This window comes from Oryx dammah, unplaced genomic scaffold (genome assembly GCF_014754425.2).
Source record: "Oryx dammah isolate SB20612 unplaced genomic scaffold, SCBI_Odam_1.1 HiC_scaffold_1, whole genome shotgun sequence".
NCBI lineage: Eukaryota > Metazoa > Chordata > Mammalia > Artiodactyla > Bovidae > Oryx > Oryx dammah.
The window spans coordinates 42,969,966-42,995,207 of NW_024070185.1; the positions used below are offsets into that span (position 1 = coordinate 42,969,966).

At 42.9% G+C, this 25,242-nt stretch overlaps 1 protein-coding gene across 2 annotated transcripts in view; it reads right to left on the minus strand.

Moving 5' to 3' along the window:
• Window positions 1-25,242, minus strand: part of DMRT1 (doublesex and mab-3 related transcription factor 1) — a 91,990-nt gene that overhangs the window by 23,005 nt on the left and 43,743 nt on the right. For both annotated transcript variants that reach the window (XM_040247298.1, XM_040247261.1), the window contains exon 4: window positions 16,163-16,307. In XM_040247298.1, coding sequence (XP_040103232.1) covers window positions 16,163-16,307 — 145 coding nt within the window. The remainder of the gene's footprint in view (window positions 1-16,162; window positions 16,308-25,242) is intronic.

Below are 25,242 nucleotides of genomic sequence, written 5' to 3' on the forward strand. Positions count from 1 at the left end.
CAGGTTTTCCGCCCTAGGCAAGCACTACCATTCCTGGACTAAGACCAACCAGGTTCTAGTTTACTTCCTTCCATGTTATTTAAAACAAACAAAACAAAAGCACGCACCACAATTAGACCCAAAGACAGAGTTCAGTCAGTCCAAGTCTATTGTTTCTCCTCAACCTGACAGGCCATTGGAATAAGCGCTGATGGCCCACAAAAGACTTTTAAAGCGTGTCTGATGAACTTGTGGTCATTGTGTCACTCTTTTATCTTAGGTTTAAAGGCTATGTCACCCCACCTCATCGCTCTAAAAGTCCTAACAAAACAGCTTTCACGTAACTGTCTGAGACAGCGCTGCCCAACAGCACTGAGGATGGAAACCGCTCTACTTCTGCTCTATCCAGCCCGGCAGTCACCAGCCCCAGACGCCTACTGAGCACCTGAAGTGTGGCCAGTGTGGCAGAGGAACTAGACTTTTAATTAATTTAAACATAACAGGCCTACGTGCCCAGGGCCTCCTGCACCAGCTGCGGCAGGTCTAAGGCAGAGGGCTGAAGACAAGGGCTGCAATCCTGTGGTACAGTGTGAAGTTGAAAGTGAACCAGAGAGACACTGAATCAGAGAGAAGACCACCCAGCTTCACGGTCGGCTGCCACCTATGCTGTCTGTACAGCGAGTCCTCTTCCCTAAACAGGGCCACTGATATCTGCTCTACCAACCCGTGTTATCACAGAACGATATTTGGACTTGGTCCCTGTTGCCAACACAGATCCCCGAAAGTGGAAGTCAAAGTCAAAGTCACTCAGTCATATCCAACTTTTTGTGACCCCATGGACTACACAGACCACGGAGTTCTCCAGGCCAGAATACTGGAGTGGGCTGCCTTTCCCTTCTCCAGGGGATCTTCCCAACCCCGGCATCGAACCCAGGTCTCCCGCACTACAGGTGGATTCTTAACCAGCTGAGCCACAAGGGAAGCCCAGGAATACTGGAGTGGGTAGCCTACCCGTTCTCCAGAGGATCTTCCTGACCCAGGAATTGAACCTGGGTCTCCTGCACTACAGGTGGATTCTTTACCAACTGAGCTATCAGGGAAGCCCGCAGAGCTCAGAAAACCCATGGAATTTCTGCAGTAAGAAGGGTGATAGGAGCCTCTGTTTTCTAATGGGTGACTCTTGGTGGGCTAGATGGTTTTAGGATGGGGGCTACTCATAGATGCAGGGGGGGGCTGAGCACCAGGAAGACCCAGCCCTGATGAGAAGCCTGGAACGTCCAGCCCTATCCCCCAACCTCCAGGGAGAAAGAGGGGCTGGAGATTGAGCTAACTGCCGATGACCAATGATATAACCACTCATATGTAGTAATGAACCCTTCCTAAGAACCCCTCAGTGATTGGGCTTCTCAGAGCTTCCTGGCTGGTGAGCACATCAGGGTGCTGGGAGGGCTTAGAAGCTCCCCACCCTCTCCTCATATCTCACCTTAGGCCTCCTTTCCATTGGCCATTCCTGAGTTACATCCTTTATAATAAACTCATAATAGTAACAGTAAGTAAAGTGCCCTCCGGAGTTCTGTGAGTCATTCTAGTGAATTATCAAACCTAAGGAGAAGTCGTGGGAACTCCCACATTTCTAATGGCCCAGAAAGAAATGTGTGCAGCCTGAGCACCCCATTTATGGCTGGCATTTGAAGTGGGAGCAGTATTGTGAGACTGAGAGCCCTTAACCCACGGGGTCTCGGCTAACTCCAGATACTCAGCATTAAAACTGGACTGAATGGCAGGACATCCAGTTTGTGTTAGAACTGGTGTCAAGAAAAAAAGGCCTCTTATTACCTAAGAAGATTGTTGTTGAAATTAAACAAGATGATGTATGTCAAAGTGCTTCATAAAGTAAGAGATTATTTTCTCTATTTGGTTGATCTGTAAGGGACATTAACTAATTCATAAATACTAACCTCAAGTTTACCATGAAGCAACCTTTGAATTGGTTCATATTAACATCAGGAAACAATGCAATACTTTCTCATTCACTAGGCAGGAAGGCCCTAATTCTCATCTGCCTATTTGCCAGGAAAAGTGGCAAAGAGTCTAATTTGTAACAGTACATCAGGGTTTAATTGTTTAAGGTTACAGACCACTTCAAGGGCAAAAATTGCAAGGAATCAGAAACTCTTTCCCCAAATTCATAGAGAGAGAAGAAACCAAGTAGGGAGGGATGAGAAAAAGAAAAGCAACAATCTGGAAAAGAAGTGCTTTGGGTGAGTGGCATGTGCCTGACTGTGGCATTTTACATCTCTAAAAACCTCTGTGCTCTGGGGACCCAGCTTGCAGATGAGGGCCTGCTACCAGCTGGGGTCAGCATGCGAGACAGCTTGGGAAGTGAGTGAACGGGCAGCAGACGCTGCAAAGTCGGCAGGAAGACCAGACAAGACTCTCCATTCAGTCTATACACACTGGCCCCCTGACATCAGCATCCTTCTGCTTTTCAGGAACCTCATCAAGAGGAAGACGTTCAGAGACATTAAACCCGTCAACAGCGTTACAGACTGAGCTTTGTGTCCCACCTTTATATTAATAAGCTGAAGCCCTAGCATCCAATGGGACTGTATTTAGAGACACTGCCTTTAGGAACATAAATGAAGCTACATAGGAAGGTCTTAAGGGTAGGGCCCTAGCCTGACAGGACTAGTGTTCTTATAAGAGGAAAAGAAATCAGAGCTTGCTCTCTCTGCATACACAAAGGGAAGACCAAAGAAGAGGGGCCCCACCAGAAACCAACCCCGATGACACCTTGATCTCAGACTTCTACATCTCAGAACTGTGAACTTCTGTTTCTTAAGCCATCGAGCCATCTTCTGTGTCAGCAGCCCTAGCAGACTAGTGTAAACAGTATTAATATAAAACAGGAAAGTCACTCGACCTGGTGGGCTGGGTATGGGGAACCTAGGCATGCCAGTTACGGGTGTCATTGATTTCAAACAGTAGGATCTACTCATTATAGACATTCATGTCGTGAGCTGAAAGATGTTTAGCACAATGAGATAAACAGTTTAACAGAATGATATAAAACAAGTATTTCCTCTTGAGAACCTTAGGGTTTAACAGTTTTGCCAGGACCTGCAATACATTCGGAACTCAAAACAAACTAAGCCTTTTCATATATTGAAATGTTACTTGGCTAGAAAAAAGAATGAAGCCTTGTTACATGCCTTACTTTGAATGAACCTCAAAAATATTATGCTAAGTGAAAAAAGTCAAATATAATAAGGCTACATATTATACGACTCCATTCATAAGAAATGTCCAGAAATAGGCAAATCCATAGAGACAGAAAGTAGAATAATAGTTTCTAGGTGCTGAGAGGGAGGTGGAAATGAAGAGTGACTCCATATGGAGATTCTTTTGAGGATGATGGAAATATTTAGATATTAGACAGCAATGAGGGTCGTACAACTTTGTCAGTACTAAAGATTACAGTTTAGTACAATATTTAGTTAGTATTCAGTTCAATTCAGTTGCTCAGTCGTGTCTGACTCTTTCACTCCATGGACTGCAGCACACCAGGCTTCCCTGTCCATCACCAACTCCTGGTGTCTGCACAAACTCATGTCCATAGAGTCAGTGATGCCATCCAACCATCTCATCCTCTGCTGTCCCCTTCTCCTGCCTTCAATCGTTCCCAGAGTCAGGGTCTTTTCAAGTGAGTCAGTTCTCATCAGGTGGCCAAAGTACTGGAGCTTCAGCATCAGTGCTTCCAAAGAATATTCAGGACTGATTTCCTTTAGGATTGACTGGTTGGATCTCTTTGCAGTTCAAGGGACTCTCAAGAGTCTTCTCCAACACCAAAGTTCAAAAGCATCAATTCTTTGGTGCTTAGCTTTCTTTATAGTCCAACTCTCACATCCATACATGACTACTGGAAAAACCACAGCTTTGATTAGACAGACCTTTGTCGACAAAGTAATGTCTCTGCTTTTTAATATGCTGTCTAGGTTGGTCATAGCTTTTCTTCCAAGGAGCAAGTGTCTTTTCATTTCATGGCTGCAGTCACCATCTGCAGTTGATTTTGAAGTCCAAGAATATGGTCTGTCACTGTTTCCACTGTTTCCCCATCTATTTCCCATGAGGTGATGGGACCAGATGCCATGATCTTAGTTTTCTGAATATTGAGTTTGAAGCCAGCTTTTTCATTCTCCTCTTTCACTTTCATCAAGAGGTTCTTTAGTCCTTCTTCACTTTCTGCCATAAGAGTGGTGTCATCTGCGTATCTGAGGTTACTGATATTTCTCCTGGTAATCTTGATTCCAGCTGTGTTTCTTCCAGCCCAGCGTTTCTCATGATGTACTCTGCATATAAGTTAAATAAGCAAGGTGACAATATACAGCCTTGACGTACTCCTTTCCCAATTTGGAACCAGTCTGTTGTTCCATGTCCGATTCTAACTGTTGCTTCTTGACCTGCATACAGATTTCTCAGGAAGCAGGAAAGATGGTCTGCTATTCCCATCTCTTGAAGAATTTTCCATAGTTTGCTGAGATCTGCACAGTCAAAGGCTTTGGCGTAAGTCAATAAAGCTGAAGTAGATGTTTTTGGGGAACTCTCTTGCTTTTTCTATGATCAAACGGATGTTGGCAATTTGATCTCTGGTTCCTCTGCCTTTTCAAGATGGCTTGAACATCTGAAAGTTCTCGGTTCACGTACTGTTGAAGCCTGGCTTGGAGAATTTTGAGCATTATTTAGCTAGCATGTGAGATGAGTACAACTGTGCGGTAGTTTGAACATTCTTTTGCACTGCTTTTCTTTGGGACTGGAATGAAAACTGACCTTTTCCAGTCCTGTGGCCACTGCTGAGTTTTCCAAATTTGCTGGCATGTTGAGTGCAGCACTTTCACAGCATCATCTTTTAGGATTTAAAATAGCTCAGCTGGAATTCCATCACCTCCACTAGCTTTGTTTGTAGTGATGCTTCCTAAGGCCAATTTAACATCACATTCCAGGATGTCTGGCTCTAGGTGAGCGATCACACCATCGTGGTTATCTGGGTCATTGAGGTCTTTTTTGTATAGTTCTTCTGTGTATTCTTGCCACCTCTTCTTAATATCTTCTGCTTCTGTTAGACCCATATGGTTTCTGTCCTTTATTGTGCCCACCTTTGCATGAAATGTTCCTTGGTATGTCTAATTTTCTTGAAGAGATCTCTAGTCTTTCCCATTTTATTGTTTTCCTCTGTTTCTTTGCATTGATCACCGAGGAATCTCTCCTTGCTATTCCTTGGAACTCTGTATTCAGATGGGCATATCTTTCATTTTCTCCTTTGCCATCCCACCTCTACAGCCATGTAAGAATCAGGAAGCAAGCCTGGCAAGGGCTGTGTATGAAGCATACCTATCCAGAGTCTGGTTGTGATCCTGGCTTCTTTAACTGGAGAAGGAAACGTTCTCTTAGGTTCACAGCAAAGTCATCAACCAAGTCTGGAAAATGCTCAACAGAGCATGGCATATGGCTGCTCCTTTGCACACCTTGCAGAGGCTCAGAGGCAAGACTATTCTACTTTGGACATGAAGGGAAGGGCCTATGTCCCCAAGATATGGCGACACTTAGGCATCACTGCAGCATGTTCTGGGCCACAGTTCATCTCCTGGGCATAACGCTAGGGCCACAAACACATAATTGGCACTCCATGAATTTACCACTTGTTTAATGACTGAGTCCTTGGTTCACACCCTGGTGTGGTGTGGGGAGGTCTCAAGAAAGAGACAGGAGCTGGTTTTGTTCAAAACTCACTGTAATGTCCGGTAAAGATAGAAGGGGGCAACTGAACCACATTCACAAAAACTATACATTTCCATCTTGAGTCTAAGCAGCACTGGGCTCATTTTTATTTCCTCTTATATTAATGGAGCTGGCCTATGAAATATGATAAAAGAAACATCCAGACCTACAAATTACCTAGACAGAGGAAGATACAATACAGTTAACATATGCAAGGAGAATTTATAATCCAGAAATTTTTCATGGAGAAACCCATAAAGAGCTTCAACCAAAACAGGAAAGCATTCTGAGCATGATCAGCACTGCCTCTTGTACTATTTTTGTAGAAATATAAATGAAACAACTCTTAAAACTGCTGAATATGCTTAGTGAAGGTACTGCTCTCCTCCATCCACCGTTCATTTCTGCCTTTTTACCCCACTGCCGGAAAACGGTGGTTCAGAGGACTCGGGTGAAGCCGGAGGTTGCCAGATTCAGACACAAATAATTTTTAACATAATAAAATACTGTGGACATACTTATTAAACATTAAAATAAACCACAGACATTATGTGACATTTAACCCTAACTGGACACCTGTGTTGATCTTACAGCCCTAATGAAGCGATGGCGCTGGGCTGACAAGCGACTGCTCTCTCCTTCCTCGGGCACCGTGGTCAGTGGGAGGCTTCCGCCCCATCCCTCCCCAGGGGCCGGCGCTGCACACCTGCAACAGTGTCCTGTGCCGCTTCGGGAGGCTCAGATGTGGCACCGTTAATCCATCCCAAGTAAGAAACCCTGCAACCAAGAGGGCACACATCCAGGAAGAAGAGCGGAGAACACTGGTGGGAGGGCTGTATTCACCTCTGCATCCAGAACGGGGGGACCCCTGCCCTAGATCTGGGGTACAGAAGGGAGAGGCCCTGGATTCAGTGCAGTGGCAGGAGTGTGAAGACCACACAATGGCTCTCCTGACAACCCTGCTACACTGAAGAGCTAAGTTAAAAACATGCGTGTTACGAAGATGATCGTGGGACTGCAGGGCCTGCTGTTATCTCTGAATATTATTTTTTTATGGAGCTCATTTTTAATATCGGCGCTTTTAGGGTGAATGTAAATAAACCCGATCATGCAATAAATTCAGCGTGCTCTTTTATTTTGCCGATTTCAGCTAAAACACCATAAATCTTCTCCTGGAAGCAGCGTTTTTCAAGATAACAGAGGCAGCACTAGGATTTTGATACCCACTAAAAAATAATAAACAAGCAACGGACTTCAGAGCCCTCCTCCAAGTGCATGTGTTCAGACCAACAGGCCAGTCCTGTGTCGTTTCCTCTCTTCACCCTCCTGCCAAGGGATCATTCCAGTACCAGCATAATCCCAGAGAGAGGGGCCCTTTTGTGTTAGAGAGAATGGAAAATATAACCACTTTACACAGCAAAATGAAACCACCTCTATCATGAAATAACCATCTACTCTAGTTTCCCCCAAAGATTCTGCTGATGCCAATTTCAGTGAACAACAGTTGGAAGGGACATAAAAGCCGGTCATCATTCTTTACAGCAGAAGAAGCCCAGCTGGAACCTGACCCCAGCATATACTGTATACCCATGTATACGTGCAAGATGGGAAGTATATGCCTATATATAAATATAAATACATATAAAGCTAACTTTCAGTGTTCGGAAAACAAAAGCTATCCCCATATAACAGCCAAATTCTGACATAACTCAATTTGGACACCTCATCTGGTGTGCACTGCACTCATTCGCAGTGTAAACCCCGCCGCGCCGGGCAATGATATACTGTAATGTCACATCGCAATCTGGATTTACTATAAAGGGCCGCTGACGAGCTTCAGAGCAGTAAACACTGCAGCGAGGTGTATTTCACACTGAGCTGGTTTTTATGAAGAACACTTCACCGCCCAGGCACGGCACCTGGATGATGAATGGTGAAAGATGCATGACAAGCTTCATCATTGTTTGTAAATCTTAACTGTTCCTGCTCACTAACTCTGGAGGCAATTTTCAAAGACAGCGGCCGACAGAAGGACAGCACAGCTTTCCTGAAGGTTATTCAAGTTGTACTTGGCCTGGGCTGGGCCTCTGAGGAGCTGAGGAGGGAACATAAACTCCAGAGTTACTCCACACTGTGCCCAAGAAAAACTGCTGAGGCCCAGTGGAGTCGAGTCAGATTCAAGTGAGGAAATCTCATGCATGATCACGTAGGAGACTCTGCCCAGGGCAGCTACTGTCCATCCAAGCTCACACCCATGTTAGCGCTGCCTCTTCAGGATTTTTAAAGACAAGTGGCCACTGAATGCGTAACAGAATCAGCCACCTTGATGGGGTGTGATGTGCCCACAGATGGATGGGGTTCCCTGCACCGAGCAGTAAGGCAGGGGCCTGACGTCACACCTGCAGCCCATCAAGACAAAATGAGCCTGAAAACACGGGCCAGCAGTGTCTCGCCATGGTGTTCAACCTGGTTCTTTCAGGACATTTGGGAATTCCTAAAACTGCTTTCCAGAGCTCTGCTCTGTGTGTTCCCTTCTGACTGCAATCTTTAGCCCAAAGGAAGGCCTCAGCAAAAGTGCCCTGTATTTAAAAGACAAACCAAAAATATAAAATCTACCTTGTGATAAGCCACTGACCGACTATGCAGAAGATAAAATACTGTTTCCCTCAGAAGTTATCTAAGGATGGGACTCCCTCGGCAGTCCAGTGGTTAGGGTACCTCACTTCCACTGCAGGGGCCATGGGTTTGACCCCTGGCCAGAGAACTAAGATCCCACTTGCCACGGGCACAGCCAAAGGGAAAAAAATTACCTGGGGAAAATGAACAAGCCTTTTATTCACACTAATTTTAAAATAATAATCATGTCCAAGGAGGGGGGAAAAAAAACTTTTAAAAAGTGTTTTTCTATTTGCACTTTAAATTTCAAAGCTAATAATTAGCTATTTAATTTTGTAATCTTTGCCTTTGTCAAATATTGCACTTTGTTGCACTATCCCTCCTGTTAAATAAAAAAACTCAAATATCACCACAAAATCAAACATTGACTTTACCATGTTAATCAGGAGATAAACATGTTTTGAAGTTTACATTCAGCTTTAGAAATAGTAATGTAAATACCACACCTGATACGCTGTGAGTTTTTTAAGCCTATTTTGGGGGGTTTTGAGCAGCTCAGTCATCACTTTCCTCAGCTTTTCTACCTGCGGCAGGAAATGAGTAACCCTTCTCTTGCCTGCTTCACAGACATTGTCTCCATGTCTCAGGGTCCTCATCTGCTAAATGGGGATAATACTATGACCACAAGGCTTAAATGCGCTATCCCCCACAACACACACGGTGTGGTGTTACAGACAGTATGAGAGTTACGTGTTTATGGGAAAAGGAAAGCGGGAAGAAGAAACCACAGGATTCACCAGCAGAAAGAACACCAGGGGAGTGGTTTCGGGAGCTGAGCTCCTATGCCTGCAACTCTTCTTCAGCTCTACAAACTGACTCAGAGGTGGCACGGCATCCTGCCTGCAGCTCCACCAAGCCTCTCTTGGCCTGAAGAGAGATTAAGCCTCTCTTGACTTCTCATGCAGGGCTGTCATTAATCAAAAATCCATCACATTCAAAGATTTAAGTCTTTAAGACTCAAGCTTTCCAAAGAGAAGATTGTACATGATATAAATCCAGGATATGTTGCAGCCTGGGGGGTTGCACCCCATGTTTTTCCATGACCTATTTATTTCACCAAGTGCTTTATCAGAATCCCCAACTCTGGGTCAGGGAGACACCTGCAGAAAGGACCCAGAGGTCAGTTTCTTATTCATACAAGAAACCATGAAACTCCCAGGAGTTCTGAGAGCATGGCACTTTGGGAGGCACCTGGAAGAATACAAAGATGTATGAATTTGCTCCCTGTCCTCCGTGTGTGAGAATACATCCTGATAACTCCTGCTGAAGTGCTGCAGTGAGTGAACTTCTTCCTTCATGAGCGAGTCTGACGTCCCTCAGTCTGACGTTGGGCCCTGGGAACCACCTGCTATTTCTAGACTGGTGGTGGCCTTGTCAAAAGGCAGCATGCTACACAGAAGACAAGTCAACATTCCATCAACACTCTCTTGTCTCATGGAGGAAGGAAAAGAAGTTGTCAGAAAAGACAGAAGAGAATTTGCTGGCTGTTCAGAGGTTAGGTCTCTGCACTCTCACTGATGAGAGCCTGCACAAGCCATGCAGCCAAAAAAAAGAACCCCAGAAGCCTGTGTGTCACCTGACTGTTCTCACCTGCAAGACCGGGAGGCTCAACCTCATCATCTTTTGCTAAAATCCAACTCTGATGCACAACATCTAGAAAGTTCGTTCTGTGGAATGAAAGCTCAACCACTTCACGTTTAGTCACGACGACTTGTGGGCAAGGTAGCATATGCCATCAGTGGAATCAGGCACTTCTAGATTTGGCCTACAAAACTGTAGGTGCTGGATGCATTCAGAAAACCCTATTTGGGGACACAGAGGCCTCTGTGAGCTGCCCAGGTATCACAAAGGAACATGAGGCCTTCAACTCAGGAGGCCTTTCTGCTGACCTGGGCCATCTGACTTTTGGGTGAACTGTAAATGCTCTGCCCCAGGCCTCACAGAGCTGCTCATGTCCTATGTGTGTCCGAGGACTTTTACATAAACAGCTCATTATAGAAAATAAGCACCTCAACTGTGTTTCTGTCTCCTAAAAAAAGGCAGAGTTTGAACATAAGGAAGGGTGGGTTTGCATAGGAGCCTGTCACTTCTTTGAGCTGGAAGAGGCCAAAGACCCAGAAGAAACAGGATGCAACAATTCTGACTTTCAAACTGAGCCCATAAGACAACAGACAAAAATATCTGAGTATTTTCACCTTCACCATTTTAAATCTAAACCTCTTTGAAAATGCTGGCCAGCCACATATACTCTAAGAACTTACTCAAGCAGTCAATATGTAGACAAAAACGCCTGTTTACAGATATGAAGGGGCTTCCCTGGTAAAGAACCTTCCTGCAATGCAGAAGACCTGGGTTCGATCCCTGGGCTGGGAAGATCCCCTAGAGAAGGGCATGGCTACCCACTCCAGTATTCTGGCCTGGAGAATTCCCTGAGCAGAGGAGCCTGGCAGGCTGTGGTCCACGGTGTCACAAAGAATCAGACAGGACTGAGGACTAACACTTTCACAGATATGAAATGCCACCTACTTGCAGACGTGTGTGCATCTATAGTACTGCAGTATTACTGTGGACACTGCCTCTTTATTCCAAGTTGAGGAAGGATCATTTACCAGAATGCTCCTATCACCACTTTCTAAACAACTTGCAGCTGTTACTCTGACCTAGCTACAGTCATACATAAACAAACCAGCCCTCCACCTGGACACTAGGTCAGTATTTTTCAAATTATCTGCAAGGAGGGACCTGTTCTGTTGAAATCCTTTTTCCAGTTTCCAGTCTGCCACAATCTGATGCTTTTATAAAATACCATAAAAATGAATTTCTAGAATCATAATGCAAAAACTGGAAAATAGTGTGTTTTTTAGCTAGAGAAACTGGAACCCTCACACACTGTGGTGCAAATGTGAAGTGGTATCGCCAGTGTGGGGAACAGTTTGGAGGCTCCTCAAAAAATTAAACACAGAATTACCATATGATCCAGCAATTCCACTCCTGGGTATATATGCCCAGAAGAACTAAAAACAAATCTTCAAACAAAGACTTGTATGTGAATATCCATAGCGGTACTATTAACAACAGCCAAAAAAGAGTGGAAACAACTCAAATATCCATTAACAGATAAACAAAATACAGTATACCCATACATATAATTAGGCTATCCTAAGGAATGAAGTACTGATACATACTACAAATTGTACAAGCTTTAAAAAAATTATGCTAAGTGAAAGAAGACAGTCCAAAAGGCCACATATTATGCTTCCATTTACACAGAGCATCTAGCATAGATAATCCATTGAAACAAGAAAGCAAACTAGTGGTTAACAGGGACAGTGAAAGGGAGAATGCAGAGTGCTGGCTTCACGGGTACGGGATTCCCTGTGGGGGGTAGAGATGACTTGAAACTAGGCAGGTGAAAGTGGCCAATCCTGTGACCTGCTAAATGCCACTCAAGTGTGCACTTTAAGATGGTTAATGGTTATGTCAGGTGGATTTTACTTCAATGTAAAAATGAAGTATTAGAAAAGTGAAAGACAAAATCTACCAGCCCCCAACTTTTTTATTGTTCGATAGAACTGGTTTGTCAAGTTGCTGTAAAGTTTTTGTTTACTCTTAATTCCTTTGCTGATCTCTTCTTAGACCAGTGACAAAACATGCCCAGCCCGTACCTTGGGGACCACTGCCCTATGAGGGGGTGTCCTTGGGGATCCCCCCGACCTTGCTTACTCAAGAGTCACTGCCATTATCCTGGACAGTTGTGCCCCCCCCCAACACACCCCACACCAGCTTATCTTAATATAACCTATTATAATAACCTCCTTCTTTAAAAAAAGAAGAAAGGACCTTCCCTGAACTCACCACCTTCTCCAGGTACTGCTCCCCTCCCAGTAAGACTCCTTCAGGAGCTGTTTACACTCACTGCCAGGACGCTTCTCCCCGATGTGTCCCTGAATGCTCAGTCAGGCTTTGGTCCCCACCTCCCCACCACACCGGCCACTCATCAAGCCACTGATCACTCTGATCATTTCTACCTTTCAACAGCCCATGGTCAACTCCAGTCCTCATCTGATCTATCAGCAGTATTTACCTGGTTCACTGAAATGCTTTCTTTCCCTGCCTCCCTAGATACCTTCATCCTACCTCATGGGCAGGAGAAGGCACCTACCTGGCTCTACCCTTTGCTGGTCCCGCTCATCCACCAAACCTCTCAACCTTGGCAGGCCTTAGCGCTCAATCCTCGGTCCTCTATTCTTTGTCTACACTCAACTTCTCCAGGTGATCCTACCATATTAACTTCAAATAACACCTACACACTAAACTCTCAAGTGTCATTTCCAGCAGTGATACTTCCCCTCAACCTCAGACTTCATTCATCCAACCCCTAACTTGATGATCCACTTGGATGAATTATGTACATCTCACACTTGAGTGAAAAGTCACTCAGTCGTGTCCTACTCTTTTCGACCCATGGACTGGAGCCTCCCAGGCTTCTCTTTCTGAGTGATTCTCCAGCCAAGAATACTGGAGTGGGTAGGCACTCCCTTCTCCAGGGGACCTTCCCGACCCAGGGATTAAACCCAAGTCTCCTGCATTGCAGGCAGATTTTTTTATCGTCTGAGCCACCAGGGACACACAGTTAACATGTGCACAATTAACCTCCTAATTCCTGCAAGTTTGTTTTTCCCATGAACTTCTTTACCTGACCAAGTAAGTAGAAACCTCAAGTTCCTATTTGATCAGATCAAAAATTACAGAGTCATTCTTCACTTCTCCCTTTATGTCACATCCCAAATGCATCGCCAAATCTTTTGTTTCTACCTTCAAAATGTACCTAGAATTCAACCCTTCCACACCCCCACCCCGACTAAGCTACTGCCATCTTTTGCAAGAATTACTGCAATAGCTTTCCAGCTGGTCTCCCTGCCTTTACCGTGGACCCCTACAGTCTGTTCTTAAACAAGAGCCAGAGTGATCTTTAAAAACCACAGGCAGACATGTCACCCCTTTGCTGGAAATCCTCCAGGGGCTTTCCATCTACTTGAGATAAAAGCCAAAGTCCCCGCAATGGTTCATGAAGTCTTACACACCAAGGCCTCACCATTTCTGACCTATGTCCTTATACTTCTCAGGACATAGAAGGAGACAGAATGGATCCTAGCCTTTTTGCAAAGAAAAACATTAAACAGAAGCAACACAGCGGAAGTAAAACTTCCCCTGTAATTCCTTCCCTCTCTACATTTCATTTTCATGTTACAATCTTCACCAAAACCATAAGAAAACCTTGAACTTGGACACATTTCTTTAGATAGCAAAGAAAGGTTTAAACTTACCTTTAAAGAAACCAAAGAAAAATAGATTTAGTGGATAAATTTATACTTAAGACTTTACAAACAAAACATCTACTGAAAAGGCTGTTTTTCAAATTACTTATAAGTCCCCACACAGGATAATTGACATACTATTTACAAATCATTATTTGTTAATGCAACCTCAACTCAAACCTGGTAGAATTGATAAATGTAACTGGTAATCAGCCAGCCTCTACCACCTTCTCACAAATGACTACTGATGCCCCATCCCTGTCCCCACATCCCGTCACCAGCCTCACCCCACTCATCAGAGGGTGTAAACGGCCCCCACTTGTATCTGTGCCGACGATAAAACTGATGCCCGGGAGATGATCCTGGGGTGTTCCTAATGATCCGTAACTTTCTCCTTCCCTGTCCCTACCCACCTGCTCTGTAAAAGTGTCATGCAATGTAGAAACCCAAGACACCATATATTTGGAAGTTATAAAGCCATTATTTCTTTAAAAAATAATCTGAGACTTGGATTTCCTATTAATTCATACTCTCCTTCTCCATGGCAATTTCAAAGTAGGTATTGCTGAGATTCCACCGCATTTCTTCCCAGCTATCTCCCTCGTGTCTGAAGCTTGCCCCTCCTGATTAATTATCAGTGAGTTAGAGAAGGACCAGAAGGTTACGCCTGAGGTCTCCTCACAGCAGACTTTCAAACACATGTTATCGCCAGAAAAGTTCTAGGAAATTTTAGGTGTTATTGACCCAGTCTCTCACTATGGACACTCGGGTGGCTGTCTTTTTTTTTTTCCCTTCTTCCCCCTGTAACCTCTCTCCTTCTGAGTCTCTTCCTTTTCTGCCATAAATTCAAATGTTTACTGCGCCTCTCCAAATTCCTTCCTCTCTGCTCTAGTAAATTTCCTCTTATCTTTTTGTCTTACTGCCTTGCTCTGAATTTACACCTCTGTCTCCAGAAATGCCAGTGCTTCTAAAAATATTCCATTATTCCTAGAGCAAAGAGCTCAGGCAATTTCTTCTTAAAAGTAAGTTTCAGTCCTAATTTGCTGTATGAACAAACATTTCTTTAACTGCTTCATTCCTAAATTGTGCCCTGGCTTCTTGAGACAATGAGTTAGGAATCTGACCTTTTGTTTTGGGATGGTGTCTTCTTAAAGACCAAGCTTACTTACAAATCATACTTACTACAAATCATATCCCTTTGTTCATTCATTCCCTCAAACTGATGAACAACAGATATCACAGCAGCTAAAAAGGTATATAAGGTATTCCTTGTCCTTAAGGATCTTATAATTCAAATTACAGAATCAAACACAGTATGTAAAAAGGACCACGTGGGCAAATATTATATAGTATGAATATTTATAAAACAGAATTGTGCTTGTCCACTCCTGAAAAAAAGTGATTATTAATAAAACTCAAAGTGTAATCATCAATGTGTGATTCAGTCTCTCCAGAGTTCACACTGTCAGTCTCCTCGACCTATGTATTCCGTACTAACAAAACCCTTTAATTTAGTACGGAAAATAAAGAGTAACTTTTCCAGATTTTCTAGACTTCACTGTTCTGAATTTGGAAATCAAAGCATGTTCTAATTTTTATTCTCTAAATACTCATTTTACAAAGAAGCCAGTTCTTTATAGAGAATGAAGCTATCTAGAAAACCAGCTTCTTTTGTCCAGTACAGAGTTAAGTTCTAATAGTGGGTTTCTCTCCCAACTCACTATTGCCCTGATTTCCTGAATTGTGACTGCTCCTTACTTTCCTAGATCAAAACATGATGCTGAAATACAAAGAACTTAAAAACAGGATGTGAGCACAGCAGCCATAAAAGATCTACCTATCATCACAGTGTAAACACTGGGGAGAAAGTTAAAACTGAAGTCAAGGAATTGCGTATTTCAAAGTGCTCTGTCAGTTAAACAGTCATTTTTTATTTCCAAGCCATTATATCAGAGTTATTTGCATTGCTACTGCATAAACTCTGAGATCTATTGTATTCAAAAATGTTTTATTATGTTATTTCCTCCTGCGAAAGATGAATATACCTTCAATTTTACATTGGAAAAGTTTTGGAAAACTAGTCTTCAATACAGAGAGATTCATTCCACCAAAAATATCAGGACTTAACCACATTTAAAGGTCCCCTGATATTGCATACTGATCCTCCAGAAAATGTATTTTTGGCTTCTGATCGGAGTCTCTATCTTATTCCTACTGCTCTGTGTGTCCGGAAGAGAAACATGATACTGAGAATCGACCAAAGCAAAAATCATTCCATAGCTAAGTACTTTAAAGGATACTTATACAACCTTTCCAAGAGCTGCTAACTGGTAAGCTGTTTGAGAGGACCAGAGACCCAGTGCTAGCAGGTATCCCCTCCACCTCAAGTCCAGACCATGTAACCAGGAACCTACCGCTTGCTTTGGCTTCCGAGTAAGAGGGGCTGTCCTCGAAAGTGAAGATCTGGGACATGCTCTGGCCCAGGTAGGAAGGAGGCGGGTAGTAAGAATGCATCCTGTACTGGGAGCTCACTGCATGGCGGTTCTCCGAGTTTTTCATCTGCTTAAGAAAAAAAGAGGGAGTATATTGAGACCACAGTTACATGTTACAAGAACTACCCAATTCTTTAAATTAACAGAATAATCTCTTAAAGTTGGAAGTGTCCTCACCCATGAATAAGTATGCTCCTCCAATGCACTATTTCTAGTATCTAGAAATGCTAGAATTGTGCAGCCTGAAGTGCCTTTTCTATCCCAGGGTCCCCTCAAAAGTACCCCTCTGATGCCAAATGGTCACAGGATGCCCCACTAATAAGTGCAAAAGAGAACAGGGCAGTAAAGATCAGAGAGTGCTGCTTATGAACCAAGACAACCCCTGTAACACTGACCGGCACGTCTGATCTGGAACAAGTTATTTAAAATGTGAAATAATATTTCACTCCCTCACATGTCTCCTCGTGTGTAAAACTGGCATCTTACCCATGATTACTTTTCAGTGTTCACATCAAGAGAATGTTTTTAAAAAAAAAAAAAACAAGCACACCCTGTGTGAGTCAGCTGGTATCTTCAACATGAGGCCACACCGGACACTGTCACTCAGAGCCCATTCCTGCCCCCTCCTATGCTCTTCCCTGCAGCAAAGAACCAAGTCTGGGAGCTGAGGCTCTCAGGCTCTCCTGTCTCCAGGCTTCTGGAGGTGATTTGGATTCCACTAACAGGACAAGAAATGAGATCTGGAAGGCTGAATGGAGGCACATGCTGCTCCTTCGGCAGGAGTGGCAGCTGACCCTCAGCTGACCCAATTTTTTCTGGCAATCAGACCCTGCCTTGGGGACCTCAAGTAGCTTTAAGGTAAGGAGCAGTGCCTATAGCATTCTGACTGCTCATTCAAATCTAAGGAGATGGAACCGCCAGGCTTAACCGGGGTTCCCACTCCTGCTTTCCTAGCTCTTCCTGGCCACTTTCACAAACACTAGAATTACTCTGAATCCTGCACGGACCTGGATAGTACAGACAGTGAGCACTAACCGTGGGATCAGATCTACAGAGCAAGAACAGTCAGACCAATAGCTAGACTCTTATGACTTAGATTGCCTTTAAAAAACTAAATTCAGATGATATTAACTTTATTTAAAAGGTCAACAATTTGCGATTGTTCAAGGTTAAGCCAATTCTGTTTAAGAATTAAGAACTAATTTCAAAAATCATGTTTTTCCATCCAATCTTTATAAAGATAGATGATAAAGAAAATACTACTAACTTGACAGACCTGGTAGGACAGAAGTAGGTACTGGGCTTCCTCAAGATTTTCTATCAATGTCTGAATTCTGGACAATTTCCTACGTGATATAGGGCTATGTGTATGGCTGAACGTTATGGCTTTGCTTGGTGGAAAGGCCCAACTCCCTGTGCTAATCTGAGACGTTTCAGGCATTCATGTTTGACCCTCCCTACTGCTCCCCAGAGGATGCTGGCTCTAATATGGGTGAATTATTTCTTCTTGCAGAAGCATAGACTCCATTCCACTTGATTATTTCCTTACAAGTGGAGTTTATCTGGCAAGTTCCCTTTATCCTTTCTAGTTTGCTTTTCTGATACATATAAAATGGCATTTCTTCTAATTCTATCACCTCATTTTCATTTTCTACCATTATATAAATCTTTCCTAAATAAGAGGGCAGGCAAGCTGTACTTGGACTCAGTCATTAAAGGCAGACAGTTTTTCCCCTTTGGCTATTTCCAAGTCAGAAACCATTAAGAAGCCATGAAATCATTTAAAGTGAGGATCAATGGTCAGTTGACTGCACGGACACAGTTATCAATTAAGACTAGTGCTTCCCAGGGCTCTCTTAATGTGTATTCAACCAGCCTGGGGATCCTGTTAAAAAGTAGACTCTGACTCAGTAAGTGTGGGTGGAGCCTCCCAGAGTGACATGCTCTCAATCAGCGTCTCAATCAGGAGATGCCAATTCTGCTCGAAGGACTAAAATAAAGGATCCTTTCTCTCCTGCTTGTAGCCCACAGGGGCTGTGACCAAAGGAAGACCAATGGTTTACAGCCATCAACTTTCTACCTGAACTGAGGGAAGGCGGGCTGATGTAAAAAGCCTTTAAATTTTTTCATTCTTTTTCTCTTTATATATGAAATTCTCCAGAGCTAAAGGGTTTCCTTCAGGGGTCTGCTGTCATCTAGAGTTGCTGCAGGGGGAGTAACAATCTCCAACACCCCTTACATTAAGAGCCATTTTTGCCTCTAAGCCCTGTGTCAAGTCACACACAAAGTCTAAGTAACGAACGCTGAATTAGAAAACAAGAGCAGACTTTTAAGCTCAGTGCCCTAATGTAACCCATGGAGTCTCCACTCTGGGTGGTGAGTTGGGCACCTCTTCTTCCAGTTTCACAATATCTTACAGTCAAGCTCTTCAGGGAAAATGATTTTCTGTTTTTCCCATGTACAAGAAAACTGACAGGGCTTCCCTGGTGGCTCAGTGGTAGAGAATCCACCGCCAATGCAGGAGACAGGAGTCTGCTCCCCGATCGGCGAGATCCCACACGCCGTGGAGCAACTAAGCCGGTGCACCACTGTGGAGCCGTGCTGTAGAGCCCACTTGCCGCAACTGCTGAAGCCCCGGAGCCCACCCTCTGCAGGAAAAGCCTCCACAGGGAGAAGCCCAAGCACCACAGCCAGAGGAAAGCCCAACACAGCAACAAAGACCCAGCACAGCCAAGAAACAATAAAGACAATTATGTATTTTAAAAAAAACCCTGACGGGATTTGACCCTGAAGGCTCTGCAAAGTACCAAATCTTGTTCTTTTACTACGAATTTTACTGTAAAGCTTTTTTTTTTTTTGGTGCCGGAACCCGGGATCGAATACTGTAAAGCTTTTTAAAAAAATTTACACTAGAGCAGGAGTCAGCAAGTGTTTTCTGGTAAACAGCCAAAGACTAAATATCTTCAGGCTTTGCAAGCCACGGGGTCTCTAGAAAATCAGTAAATTAATGGGCGTGGCTATGTTCCAGTAAAACTTTATTTATAAAAATGCACCCTAGTCCTCAACCTCACTCCCACTAGATAGAATTCAGGGAGGCTGAAGACCCAGCATCTAAGCCTTGGTTCCACCCCTTGAGCATCAGATTTCAATGGTCTGGGATGTGGCCTGGGCCCTGGGTTTTTTCAAAGCTCTCCAGGTAAATCCACTGTGACACCTGTGTTCTAGAATTACTTACATATTTCCCACACCCAGAGAAGTATGAAATCCCCAGTATCAAGTAAAAAATACAAAAGGTTAAGTCTGACAGACTGACCAACTGCTGCCAATCCCAATGTGTATAATATTTGAAAAGAGATTCAGGTAAACCATGGATTTTTTTTCCTTCAACTAAATCTTGAAACAAACAGAATTTCAAAATCCATTCAGATGTTTGCTTTTCCTTAATTCCTTTTCTATGTTTTCAGAAAGCATCATATATATTACCATATGTAAAACACACAGCCATTGGGAAGCTGCTGTATAACATAGGGAGCTCAACTCAGTACTCGGTGGCAACCTAGAGGGGTGGGATGGGGTAAGGGAGGTTCAAGAGGGAGTGAACATGTGTATACTTAGGGCTGATTCATGATGTTGAATGGCAGAAGCCAGTACAATATTGCAAAGCAATTATCTTCCAATTAAAAATAACTTAATGTAAAAAAATAAAAAAGAAAGCATCAAGTAACAAGGATTATTTAGAAATAGGTTTTGAACTCAAGACTTTTGATTTCTCCAGTGAATTCCCAAAAAAATGAGCTGTAAAAGACAGAAAAGATACAAAGGGTCAGACTCCACCTGAGGTTATTAAAATGTGAACTTACTGAGGTCCCCAGTCACTTCACCTGCTCCTAGAGGAATAATCTACAAATAACCATCCATGTGACAACCTGGACATAAGCAAGAGAGCTGGCTCGATGCATTTCTAACTACACATGTAAACCTCTGCAACATGAAGTTAGAATTGAGTCGTGATTCACCTAGGAAGTCCAGAAAACAGCATGGAAAGATGAGATTTAAAACTCAAGATCACTTCTTGCTTCCTTCTTATTCCTTAAAAAGAAAAAAAATCACAGTCTGCAACTCTAGGTGAGAGAAAAACGGGTAAATAAGGAAACCTCTGAAACACCCTGTTTTACTTTAAACTAGCAGTACTCAGTGGGGGGCAACGTGTCCCCTGGGGACATTTAGCAACTTCTGGAGACACTTTTAATTGTCACACTGCGGGGAGTGTTGCTACTGGCCTCTAGTGAGCAGAGACCGTCCTCCCGTGCACAGGGCAGCCTCACAACACAGAACTGTCCACAGTTTTGATACCACCAAGCTTGAGAAAACCTGCTTTAAACTAACCTAACACTACCCCCTTGTGCTCAGCTCCTCACCTCCAGCTAAAACAGCAAAGTTCTTCTGAAGGACACAGGTGCTCACAAACGAAAGGTCCTGTTCAGCTCTGCTGAAAGGATGCAGTTTTTCTTTCGTTTATGCAATGCTCCCTTGTTTCTCCTCAAGATTTTATTTTTTTATTCCTTTAAACAAATTAACCAAGTAAAACCTAAAAGTCCTGGATTCCAGCGAATTATGGCTACTATTATTATTAGCATGTGGCAGCTGGCAAGGAACAGGCATGTTTTATAATCTTATTACCCACCCCAGGTCTCTGAACCAGAGTATGACCTACAGATAGGAGCTGGGCTGGCAGAGAATGTGCATGGTATTAGTATTAACCCCGGAGGAAAACCTAAGAGCTTAGTTTTATTTTATTAAACTGTTGAGAACATACAGTGCAGTAAATCAGAAGCATAGGTTTCCTTCTTATATACTTCAGTCACCCTTTTTCTAAATAATAACAATAAAATTCCAACAGAATGTAAAAATGTTAGACCCCATTTCCTTTAAAAAAAAAAAATCCTAAATACTACTCACTGGTGGTCTATTAACACTTCAAATAGGAAGAGTCTGGTCTCACACTGAACCAAACACTCCATCCAGGGACCAACTAAAAGAGATTCCTCAAGACCAAGTACTGGTCTAGTTTATATCAAGCAGGGCTGAGCTGCACAGAATTAGAGTTGGTGAAGAAAGGGAATGGTCTTCGTAAGAAGAGTGACTGTATAGGTTAATAATCCTAATTCCAAGGAGGCGGGGTTCAGGACGGTGGGACACATGTACAGCCATGGATGATTCATGTCAGTGTATGACAAAAACCACCACAATATTGTGAAGTAATTAAAATAAATAGATAAATTAAAAAGAAAAGAAAATAGGGTTGTTATAGCATACAAAGCTAAGACCCCAGCTCTGTAATTTTAAGATGCACAGATATGACTGTATTTGCTTTAGTACTTTATGTTAATAGTCTCAAAGTGTTTATATAATATTTTAATTGTATGTGATCATCTTTTTCCATTTAATGTGATATATTAAATATTTCAGTCATTCATAAATAAAACGAATAATCCTAATTGCAAAACCTTTGGTTTTAAGAATAGAAAAATTTCTACAAAAGAAAGCTTCACATGCTGGAATTATAGGCCTGGTGAAGTTAAGAGTGGAGGTTAGGGCTGACTTTTGCCCCCAGTAAAGGATTTCTTGATTTTCTTTTAAATAATAATTGTATTTATTTTGGGCTGTGTTGAGTCTTCACTGCTGAGAGGGCTTTTCTCTAGGCGCAGCTACTGGGGCTACTCTTTGTTACGGTGCACGGCTTCCCATTGCGGTGGCTTCTCTCGTTACAGAGCACAGGTTCCAGCGTGTGCAGCCTCAAGCTGCAGCATGCGGGCTCAGCAGCTGCAGCCTGTGGGCTCTAGAGCGCAGGCTCAGTAGCTGTGGTACACGCGCTTAGGTGCATGGCATGTGAGGCCTTCCCGGATCAGAGACTGAACCTGTGTCTCCTACAATTGCAGGTGGATTCTATACCACTAAGCCACCATGGAAGCCTGGATTCCTTTAGTTTTAACAGAAGCTTCTTTTCAAACTATTTGAATGGGATGCCTGATCACACACTGAGTGTCTTCCTAGTCCAGGGACCTTATCTAGGCCAGGTGCTTCCCCTGGAGGCAACTGCCCATCCACCTTCTTAAATAGGCACCTGATTTATCCTCTCAGACCCCACACATCATATCTGGAAGGAGTTATCTTTATATGATTGCTGTTATACACACAGTTCAGAGATTACTGAAATATCAACCAGCCCAATGCTGAGTCAGCGCCACAAGCAGACTCCCCACAGCTACACTCTGTTCCTCCCTTCTTGCTTCCCTGGAGGTTAGTTCTCTCTCCTGACTTTATTAGGAGTTAACCTCCTCTGCAGGGCCCACCTCACTTTCTCTAAGGTTCTACATTGTGGAGTGCCTGCCACTTCCCTCCCTAAAGCCAGGAAGAGAAAAGGGAACAGGCAGACTGGCCTGTGAGGACTCGGCCCCTCGCCCCGGGCACTCCTTCAATGGGGGAAGGAGCTGTGTTTGAGGGTCAGCACTTAGATATTGGAGAACGTAAGAATGGTTGTCCAGAAATGGAAGAGATGCTCTTCCTCCTTAGAGGAGATGGGAGGGGGAAAGCATGTATATGGAATATAATAGGAAGGGCAAATAATTTAAGAAATGATAAATCTAAGGTGTTGAAAATTGTAACCCCCATGTTTCCCAAAGTTTCAAACTTGCTAAAGCACATGCTAAAGCTATGACACCTGCTAAACAAAACAAAACTTATGTGGGCGAGCTCTTCAGAAATGACAGAAGAAAAGCAGTTAAATTCCAGGCAGGACTAGTAACAGAGATTTTAAAACATAAAAACACCATAAGATGAACCATGGGAAAAACAAACTCTGGAGAAGACATAGAATAGGAATTCACATCATTTTATAAACTTTAGAAGATGGGAACTGTATATGAAACCAGATTACAACTGAATTTATTAGCAGTCCATTTTGACTGTCCTTAGTAAAAAAAGAAAAGATGCAAATATCCCCACATTTACAAAAGTCCAAGTTAATTTGCTAAAACCTGTGTTGCTCAGTTGGCTGTTTTCCCATCAGCATCAGCAGTATAGACAGCCGTTTACTCCCTTACACAGTGACCCTCTGTGCGTGCGTGCTTAGTTGCTCCGCGTGTCTGACTCTTTGCAACCCATGGACCATAGCCCACCTGTAGCCCACTGTCCATGGGCTTCTCCAGGCAAGAATACTGGAGTGGGTAGCCATGCCCTCCTCCAGGGGATAGTCCTGACCAAAGGATCAAACCCGCCTCTCTTGTGTTTCCTGCATTGGCAGACAGGTTCTTTACCACTAGCGCTATGGGCCCCAAATAATTCAGCTGCTGCCATCAGCAAATACATATTTTTAAAAACAGTATGAAAAGAAATGAAATAAAACAAAGTTAAACAGAAATGTGAAAATTCACTGCATACAATATGGAAAGAGCTATTTTATGAAATTTTAATTTTGTGTTTGTATGTAGGTACCAATATATACTGGATCACAAGATAAAACATTTCTTACTGTGGATCTTGGTCTAAAATGTCTGAAAGACACTGGTGTAAGAATTAGGTGAAGGGAAATAAGGACCTTTAAAAACAGGTACATAGTAAGAAAAAACAAAACTCTGGAAAGGGTTCCTTTTCCTGGAAACTTGAAGGGTTTTATGCATTTCCAGGGTTAACAAAAGAGAAGGGGGGTTCATTTGGAACCAGCCTCTGGGACCAGCCCAGCGCTTTCCTCATTTTTCCTAAACCACAAACTTACACAGGATTTTCTAGCTAGAAAACCTGTATTTGTCTCATTCACAAATCGAAAACCACAAACCCTGACTTTCCAACCAAAGTCATACAGAGCCAGGCAGAAATCGTTCACATAAAAGCCAACAGGAAACAGCTTCAGTGGAAGAGCTGGTTTGTGTTTTTAAATTTCTGTTAATAACTATCCAGACACAGCACTCTCCACTTTCTCTAACATGCAAGACTCTCAGAGCATTACATACGCCTCTGTAGACAGGTGGAGGGGCTTAGGAATGGTGACATCCTTAATGAAACCTTCCTGAGAAATGTAACTGGCCATATCTGGCCATATCTCACAGCTGGGGGGATGGGGTGGGATGGAAACCAGACACTTGAGTCCTCATAATGTAATCATCATGAACGCAGGAAGAAACTGCTCAGAGACATCATCAAACCTGGTTCCACTCACAAAGGGATTAGGAAGAGAAGGCAGCATGCAAGGCAAGTCGGCCTCGAAAGCGTCTCTGCTAAACTAGACCACCTTTCCCTTTCTAAACAAAGGCCTACTACAATATATAATCATATTATATACTTAAATATATTTAAGTTAAATATATATAATATACAATTATATAAATACATTAAATTTCAAACACCTATGAAATATATATTTAATATACTTATTATATAATATGTAATTATAATTATATTTATGGCATGCTGCAATTCATGGGGTTGCAAAGAGTCAGACATGACTGAGCAACTGAACTGAACATATATAATATGTAATTATAATATATAATAGGCCTATAATATAATATATAATCTGCCTATTATAAAGGCCTACTCGCTGCCCTTGGTTTTTAATAACTCTTCCTGTTTTCACCGCTCCAAGATCAAATATGAAACATTTTGGGAGGGAGTCAGTCTGAAAATGAGAAGAAAAAATGCCTGTAACCACAACATTCGGGAACTTTGATTTTAGAACCAGAAGTATCAGAGACATCCATTTCTGTCCCCATCTTGATGGACAAATTTAATTAACCTTTGCTACTCTGTTCCAACCTACTGTTTTAGACAAAACTAGTGACCCACAAACAATATGTTACCATCAGAATTTCAATGGCGGCGACACCAAGAGATATAGCCCTATCAGCAGTATCGGGAAATAAGCCACTTGGATTAGCTGCTCCAAGAAATATGGATTATACTCACGTCACACATGAGCTGTCAGAAACATTAGGATACTTTTAGCA